Raw genomic sequence first — 8,503 nt, forward strand, 5'->3', positions numbered from 1 at the left:
TGAGCAACTTATTTTTGTAGGTGAAGTCATTTCAGAGAGTTCCCTCGTGTAGACTATTCTTGATGCCTTGCCAGATTCTTACCAGACTTTTGCTAGTACTTGGAGACTCATGACCCAAGGAAATATTGAAGCTGTCAAGTTTGATGCATTGTGCACATTGCTGTTGCGAGAGTCACTTTCCAAAAAAAAAAAGGACTAGACAGTGTGCAGTTGAACAAAGTCCTTACCAAAAAAAAAATTATCCAAGCACACTCCGGAACAGTGTTGTGCCATAAAAAATCATTACTATAGACAAGATTCTTAATAGGTTGTTGATACTTCCAACCAAAAGAAATTTGAGCAACCACTAATTGTTTGGCTTGGCCAAAATCCACTGGCTTCTCGAGAAAAAGGTGGTCAAGATGATTGAGGATAAACCAGAGAGCATGGTCAAACCACATAATGCTTGATTCGCATGAGGCTTAAGGGTCAAGAAACTTGCATGCACATTTAACATATGGCTGAAATACAATCCAGATTGATTCTGTGTAGAAGTCAGGACTACTTTTAGCAAAATCCATGTTCCCTTTTGTCCAAATGTGCAATCCTGCATTAGAAGAGCATTCGGAATGGTCAATAAAGTTAAGGTTGAAGGGGGATTTAATGAGTTCTCCTTTGTCTAGGAACTGTCCTCCTTTCAAATCTTGAGCTTACAATCCTCTATTGTGGAGGCAGAAAGAGTAGCCAAATAAACCTAGGTTTCACTAAGAATTGGTACTAGAAAGGCTTTGTTAGGTAAAACCCAGAGATGATCATCCACTCCAAAAGAGTCAATTTCAATTTGTTTAGCAGGTAAGAAAGGAAAAAATTTTGACACTTTGGGTACCATTTCCAAAAGATTAGAGTCACTAAGGGAGCAAAGATTGTTTTGAAATTCCTTGACATCTTCAAGCGCCACACTATCTCTGCAAAAGATACCACCATTTTGAGGGATAGTCGGAGTAGCAGGGGTACTGATAAAAGATGGATTCAGGCCAGATAAGTTTTTGAGAAAGTTAGATAGGTCTGCTCCAAAAGAAGAGAATAGGGCTATATCTTGTTGATACTATAAAGAAAGTATAGGTAATTGGGCTATGTAATGTAAAATCATAGCAACCCCATCTTTGGAGTCCTTGTCCAGGGTAGCAAAAATCTTTACCCAATTATTGAAAGAAAGCATGTGTAAGATAGATAACTTTTTATTCGAGGCAAGAGACAAATCATAGATTAATTCAGAAGCATCCAAACTGAAAATACATCTGAGGATAAGAGAAGTTTCCACAGAGAGAGGCTCAAAGGATAATTCCAAGCCTTGCAAAAGAGCTTGGGTTAGCAATAGACAAAACTATTAGTAAGCAAGGGATTACTTAGGGTAATAAGTAGCATAGAGTTTGGCCCGTCGAGCCAAAAAAGGTCTAGTCCTGACACCCAAGTCTTTTTTTGGAGAATGGTCCCTTAGGTGAAACCTAATTTGTTCTAAAACCTTGTAGTGCTTCTTCGGGTCGTAGATCACTCTCATGCAAGTAGTTAGTCTAGAATTTTTGTGATCTTGAAAGTTAATAAAAAAATATGAATAGTACTGTAGGCTGGACCTGCACTACTTAAATCGGCAAAGTAAGAGACTATAATAGCCATGAGCAGGTATCCAAAGTATTAACCTAAGAGAGACCACCTAACACCAACCAACCCAAAATAGGAATTATAGGCAATGGGTCCAACTTAGAACTAAGATTCAAGATAGTTTCCAAAAGTCAGCGTCTTGGTTTTCCCACAAAAATGAAAAAAAAAACTTATGTATAGGATGTGTGTGTAGCTGTTTTATATAATAAGACATAAATGAACTCTTACACTCATAAGACAATTGGCTTTAGAAAAGTGACAATGATTAGTACAAAAACAACTCATTCTTAGAATTATCTTTGTACATGGCTATAAAAATGAGATCTCATTCTTATATAAAAATACAATAACCAATCAACGAAGTAGTTCCCAAATAGTAGTAGGAGCTAGTGAAGTGGGACAGTCATTTTCTTCAAGCCAAAAAATTTCAAGAAAGGATAGATTCCTCACCTTCATACATTCAAAAAAGACAAAAAATACTTGAGCCTTGAATGCGTTTTACATGTATTAATGGGCTATATCAATTGTTATCCATGTACAACTTACAACTTTTTAACTTAAAACAAATATCCAGAGTGCATATGTAATCCAATTTTGTAAAGTATAAGGTGTGTGTATTCTTTATACCATTTCAAAGTTTGTGAAAAAGACAATATCCCTTTGATTTAAGGAAGTAACTATATGTATGGTTCCTTTATAGCCCCAATTTATTTAGACCTTAAATAGATAATAACATATCTATCATTATAAACAGAAGTCCACCACCCCTTCTGATCAAAGTGTCTCAAAAAAAATCTGCCCCAAGCCATCCCTAAAACACCTAAAATACTTTGTAAGGTATTTATTCAATGTTTAGTCAAAGCAACCTATCTATGCGGTATTTTTCTTACTGTCTTTTCTCCATGAAGTCATAGTAGTCTAATATTAGACTCAATCCCCAAAACCCTTTTTTTGTTCTAGGTATTAAAACCGGTCCACCATTTCATGCTAACGAGCGCATATAGCAACACGGACCCCGACGGCCTCAAACGCCACAACCGTGCACGTCGAGCTGGTCACAGGAAATGAACACGAGGAACCACCTAGATTTGAGCAGCTAGGACGTAGACAACATTGATTTAAAATATCATAAATGTTGCGTGTGCACACATACACACACACACACACACACACACACACACAGATGTAGGTGATGAAAACCCCTTGGGATGTGAAGGAAACTTGATTAAATGAAATATCTATAGAAACCTTAGCTTCGGTGATATTGCGACTATGGTGATATATATATATATATATATATATATATATATATATATATATATATATATATATATATATAGAGAGAGAGAGAGAGAGAGAGAGAGAGAGAGAGAGAGAGAGAGAATGAGCCTATAGTGCGTTCTCTAGAGGTGATTCCATAAGCACAGAGATTTTACTCTCGTGTGTGCATGGCAACCCTTGGAGTCAAGGTGTGGACATGGCTTCCTTCTCATAGTGCTAATTTCCCAACCCCCAATGCTCAAGTACTGCCCAAAATGTTACACCACTCTCCCAGAGTGTTCTCCCAAAATACTACCCTAAAATCCCTCTCTCTTGATGCAAGTCTTGCCAGTTCCCCCCCCCCCCCTGATAGTGACCTCTCAGTGCCCTTTTATAGGTGTGAACTGCATTAGTTTCGGATAATTTAATTAGGTTAGGGCCCTAATCAGGAGAGACAAACCAAGGAGTTGGGTCCCTAATGGTTGACCCCTGCTTTGTCTTAGGAGAATTTTTAAAATGATATCTCCTAGGTGGTCCTTTGTGACCTTCAACTAGACAAAGGTGGCAATTTACAATGGGGCTTTATACAAGATTTTTAGCTTGAAACCGGAAAATATAATACCCTACGGATGTTACTGCATGGAGATGCATCATGGACGAGATGCCGGTGAATGGTAGGCCTTGCTGCTGCATCGATGTAGCATGTTTGCCAGTTTTGGGGCCGGCCAGGACATGCCTTCGGTGTCACTTCTTGATTTTGCATCGCTATTGTGTGATTTGGCCATCCTCCTTATTTTTTGTTGGGTATCGACGTCAAATTCCTTCGTTTTTGCATGTTTTGTGGGTGCGTATATGCGTGCGTGTACTGTGTGTGTATGTGTGCATGTGTGTACATGAGTGTTTTAATGTGCACACACGTATGCGTGCTCGTGTATGTATGTGCATATGAGTGTGTATGTGCATGTATATGGGGTTCTGTGTGTGTGTGTGTGTGTGTGTGTGTGTGTGTGTAGGTGTGTTTTTTGTGGTCGGCCAGAGTGTGGGAGATGGGTGAGATAGGCGTGAGTGAGGGTGCATGCAAGAATGTGTGCATGGAAACGAGAGGGAGAGAAATATAATTATTATATATTTTTATAATTTTATGAAGCTCGGCCGGCTTGAGCGAGGAGAGAGAGAGAGAGAGCGATGGCAAGAGGCTGAGGGGGTGAGGGGGGTTGGGGAGTGTGGGTGAGAGTGTGTGTGTGGGTGCAGTATGTATGAAAGATATATATATATATATATATATATATAGAGAGAGAGAGAGAGAGAGAGAGAGAGAGAGAGGGTGAGAGTGTGTGTGTGGGTGTGGTATGTATGAGAGAGAGAGAGAGAGAGAGAGAGAGAGAGAGAGAGAGAGAGAGAGAGAGAGAGAGAGAGAGAGAGAGAGAGAGAGAGAGACTATTTTATGGCACCCGCCTGGGCTGGTTGTTGTCTCCTGAAATGAGAGGGGGAGAGAGTGTCACGGGCCACGGGTGTGAGAGATGGGGAGAGGGAGTGTTGAGGGGGTGTAGCGGGCCAATGTGGTGTGTGTGTGAATATGCATAGGAGAGAGAGAGAGAGAGAGAGAGAGAGAGAGAGAGAGAGAGAGGAGAGAGAGAGAAAGAGAGAGAGAGAGAGAGAGAGAGAGAGAGAGAGAGAGAGAGAGAGAGAGAGAGAGAGAGAGAGAGAGAGAGCGATTCTATGCTGAGAACGAGAGAGGGAGAAGGTGGGCTGAACAAGGGGAGAGAGAGAGAGAGGGAGGGAGAGTGTTGTTGGGTTTTCAAGCCCTCTACCGGTGGGAAAGATCTTTTGTAGCATGCAGTTGCATGGTAGTTAGCATGTTTCAGTTTGCATGGCAAGGAGTTTCTATATGTAAAGGCTTTGAATTAATCAAATGATATAGCGTTATTTTTCTTGGTGTCGATCTCTCTCTCTCTCTCTCTCTCTCTCTCTCTCTCTCTCTCTCTCTCTCTCTCTCTCTCTCTCTCTCTCTCTCTCTCTCTTTTGTCGCATCTGCTGCTCAACACCACGTCATGGCTTGCCTCAGGCTGCACCCGCCCTAGCTTAGGTTACAACAACTGGTATCAGAGCCCTATTGGGCCTTGGCACTTGACAAGCAAACCTCAACAAATCCCTCGCCGGTACAGCTGCTTGACAGCAGGAACAAAGCACAGTGGGCCTGCTTAATATCGCACACAGTATGCATGAACAACATCGCCTTGGCATAACCAACAAATTTTGACATTGTGGCCTCTCCCAACTCGCCCTCTGCAGCCTGCTATGACAATTTTTTTTATCAGCGATGTTTGCTGCTACAGAGAATTCGCCATTGCTGTGTTTATTTTGTTGATTTTCACACTATCTTCCAATTGGCCATCTTATTTGAGCCTTGGCTAGAGGGTCTCACACCCCCCACCGGTCAAATCTTGAAACACTCTCATTTCGGTGGTGTCGCAGGCAGGAGCTCAACCTGTAGGGCATCTCAATACGTTGTTTACACAGGCAGCATCTTAAAACGCAGTCAATAGCTTGGTGGAAGTTCTGCCATATCATCTTGAGATGCTCAAAGGTCTTGTCCTTGACTTGGAATAGCATATCAAAATGCATGCAAGAACACACGAAAATTGCTTGGCTACATCAAGAATTTCAAAATACCATTGGCAGTATGTGCGACGTCCCCAAGGGCTTCTCAACACGCCGTCCTGCATGGACAAGATTCAAATGCATGCAAAGCAAGCTTTATCACTAAGGAAATTTCCGACTCTTTTCAAAGAAGATTTTCTTCAAAGCACTTGGCATATCAACAGATGCAACACATATTGGTATGTATACAAACTTTCATTGTTCAAGAATTACGAGACATTGATGCTCACAACAACCAAGACATATTTCCTTCGAGATGAATTTACACGGACATGTTTGGTTTTTCAAAACCGATTATCATCATCATTATTTTTTTTGTCCTATTTTATGTCAGTTTTTCTATAATCTATTGTCAAAAACAGTCATATATTTCCTGTCAAAATCCTTGTAGTCGATTATTGTCATGCTGTTTCACTGTCATTCCAAATTTTGTACGGGATATAGACACTGGCATCCATAAATGGTAGGACCTCCCATTTTTCTCAGTTCTCAGCCTATTTTTTTCGCTTCTCATGAGGTTACTGGGGACACCTTAAACCCAAGGTTTGGCAGTGAACCAAAAACTCCAATATTTTTGGTAGCTAATTTTTTACCTACACCCTATCTGTTCAAGGGGGGGTTACTGTTCTAGCACCAGGTTATGGATACACCAGAAATCCTTTGGTTGTGAGAAAACCTAAAACTCACGGTTGACGAGTATACAAAAAACTCGAGGTATCATGAGTTGCTTGTCCAGTTCCGGCTTGAGGGGGGGATTGTTGGGTTTTCAAGCCCTCTACCCGTGGGAAAGATCTTTTGTAGCATGCAGTTGCATGGTAGTTAGCATGTTTCAGTTTGCATGGCAAGGAGTTTCTATATGTAAAGGCTTTGAATTAATCAAATGATATAGCGTTATTTTTCTTGGTGTCGAGCTCTCTCTCTCTCTCTCTCACTCTTTTCTCGCATCTGTTGCTCAGCACCATGCCATGGCTTGCCTCAGGCTGCACCCGCCCTAGCTCAGGTTACAACAAGTGTGAGGGATAGCGTGAGGTATGGGGGAAGAGAGATGAGGGAGAGAGAGGGTGAGGGTGGAGAGCGTCCCACCTTGGTTGACATACAGAAGGGAGGGAGAGAGCTTCGGTGAGGATGAGAGAGTGTGGATGAGAGGGGGGGGGAGAGAGAGAGAGAGAGAGAGAGAGAGAGAGAGAGAGAGAGAGAGAGAGAGAGAGAGAGAGAGAGAAGAATGTGAGAGTGTGAGTGTGAATAACGAAAGGGAGAGAGGGAGACTCTTATTGCCTTTGTATGGTGGGCCTTGAGAGAGAGAAGGATTGTTCTATGTGCCCATTTGGTCTTGGTGAAACACGAACGAGGGAGAGAGAGAGTAATAGTGGGTTGGCGGACCAAGCAGGAGAGGGAGGAGCTTTCCTCTGGTGATAATGGAGGGGTGTGGCCAAGCTGAGAGGCGGCCCACTTTTTTGCAAGCATGGAAGGGCAGTGGTGCATGTAAAAAAATAATTTTTTTAATCGTTTTCCTAGTATTATGCTCCTTCCCGATTTGGGATTGGTTCTTGTGGCCTCGGTTTAAAAAATTGGCCATCATTAGCCCTCTCTTCGGCATGCATGCTTCTAGCTCTGCTTCTGATTCTCTAGCAGCGGAGTTGGAGGGTTCTCCCTCTTCTGGAATATCTAGCATGAACTCTATATCAAATCTTAAGAAGTAGCTCTTGAGCCTCCATCCATTGACTTTGGTCTTGTGAATTAGACCATTTGCTTCCATCAATTTGTACCTTCCATTGGCGTATCGCTTTTGACAATGAATGGCCCTTCCCATCTAGGTTGAAATTTCTTATCTTTCCTAGTGTCAAATTTGTTGTTGTATCTCAACACTTACATGCCTTTCTCTAGACCCTTTTTCTTAAGCCCTTGATTGAATGTGAGTCGGTGTTGCTCTGCTTGTGATGCATAGTGATTGATTACGTCTTCCCTATCTAGCTGAAGCCTCTCTAGATCAAGGATGTGGTTGCAGAGATGGGCAATTGGGTGTTGTAATTGGCTAGCCATGACTCGCAATCTTGCTATCTGTACTTCAATGGGTAAAATGGCCTCCTTCCCATATACCAGATGGAAAGGGGTGAGACCTAGTGATGTTCAGAATGTCATGCGGTAGCCCCAAAGAGTGGCCATGAGATGCTTATCCCAATCACTTGTGTGGTTATTCACCTACTTTGTGATGATTTTACAATTTATGATGTTTACCTTTTCCACTTTACCATTGCACTGTGGATAGTATGGGGTGGAATGTCAGCGTCTAATACCGAACTTTTTCATCAGTTATCCCACCAAATCGCCTCTGAATCTTGGCCCTCTATCAGATATTATATTTCTAGAGGTGTTCCAAAACGGCAACAAATGTGATCAAATATGAACTTCACCACTTCGTGGGCTGTAATGCACATGGTGGCTACTGCTTCCGCCCATCGGGTCATGTAGTCTACACCAATTAGAATGTTTAGTTTACCTGATTGTGTCCTTGGTAAAGGACCAATTGCATCTATTCCCCACTTCTCAAACGGACCATATGAGAAGATAGGAGTCTGTGGCTCATAGGTTAGTGTACGATCACTGGATACTTGACAAGCCTTGCATGTTTTACACCAGTGATGCACATCCCTGTGGACACTAGGCCAAGAGAATCCTACATGTAGAATCTTCCTACTGGTAATATCTAGAGAAAAATGGCCACCGCAGACACCATCATGGAAACTTGAGATTACCTCCATGATCTCACTGGAGATTGGCACTCGCTTGAGAATTTGGTCTTTGCCCTTGCAATATAAGTTGTTGTTTACAAGGTGGTATCGTGTTGCCTTTCTCACAAGCCATTGTTTCTGGCCCTTGGTGTACCCTTAAGGACACTCTCCTTATCTAAGAAGCTAGTGATATCAGGCAAAGCATCGCTACCTTG

General features: G+C 42.0%; 1 protein-coding gene across 1 annotated transcript; it reads right to left on the reverse strand.

Annotated features, from left to right (window-relative positions):
• Nucleotides 1-461: 461 nt before the first annotated feature.
• LOC147456117 (uncharacterized) lies at nucleotides 462-7,023 on the reverse strand. The gene is made up of 5 exons (XM_086513811.1): nucleotides 6,940-7,023; nucleotides 6,687-6,824; nucleotides 4,483-4,682; nucleotides 4,096-4,337; nucleotides 462-586 (listed from the first exon to the last, which is right to left on the reverse strand). The coding sequence occupies exons 1-5, from the start codon at nucleotides 7,021-7,023 to the stop codon at nucleotides 462-464; spliced, it is 789 nt and encodes a 262-aa protein (XP_086369937.1).
• Between the last annotated feature and the right edge of the window lie 1,480 nt (nucleotides 7,024-8,503).

The sequence above is a fragment of the Adiantum capillus-veneris genome, chromosome 6 (assembly GCF_014529385.1).
Source record: "Adiantum capillus-veneris isolate H3 chromosome 6, ASM1452938v2, whole genome shotgun sequence".
In the NCBI taxonomy this organism is placed as follows: Eukaryota; Viridiplantae; Streptophyta; class Polypodiopsida; order Polypodiales; family Pteridaceae; genus Adiantum; species Adiantum capillus-veneris.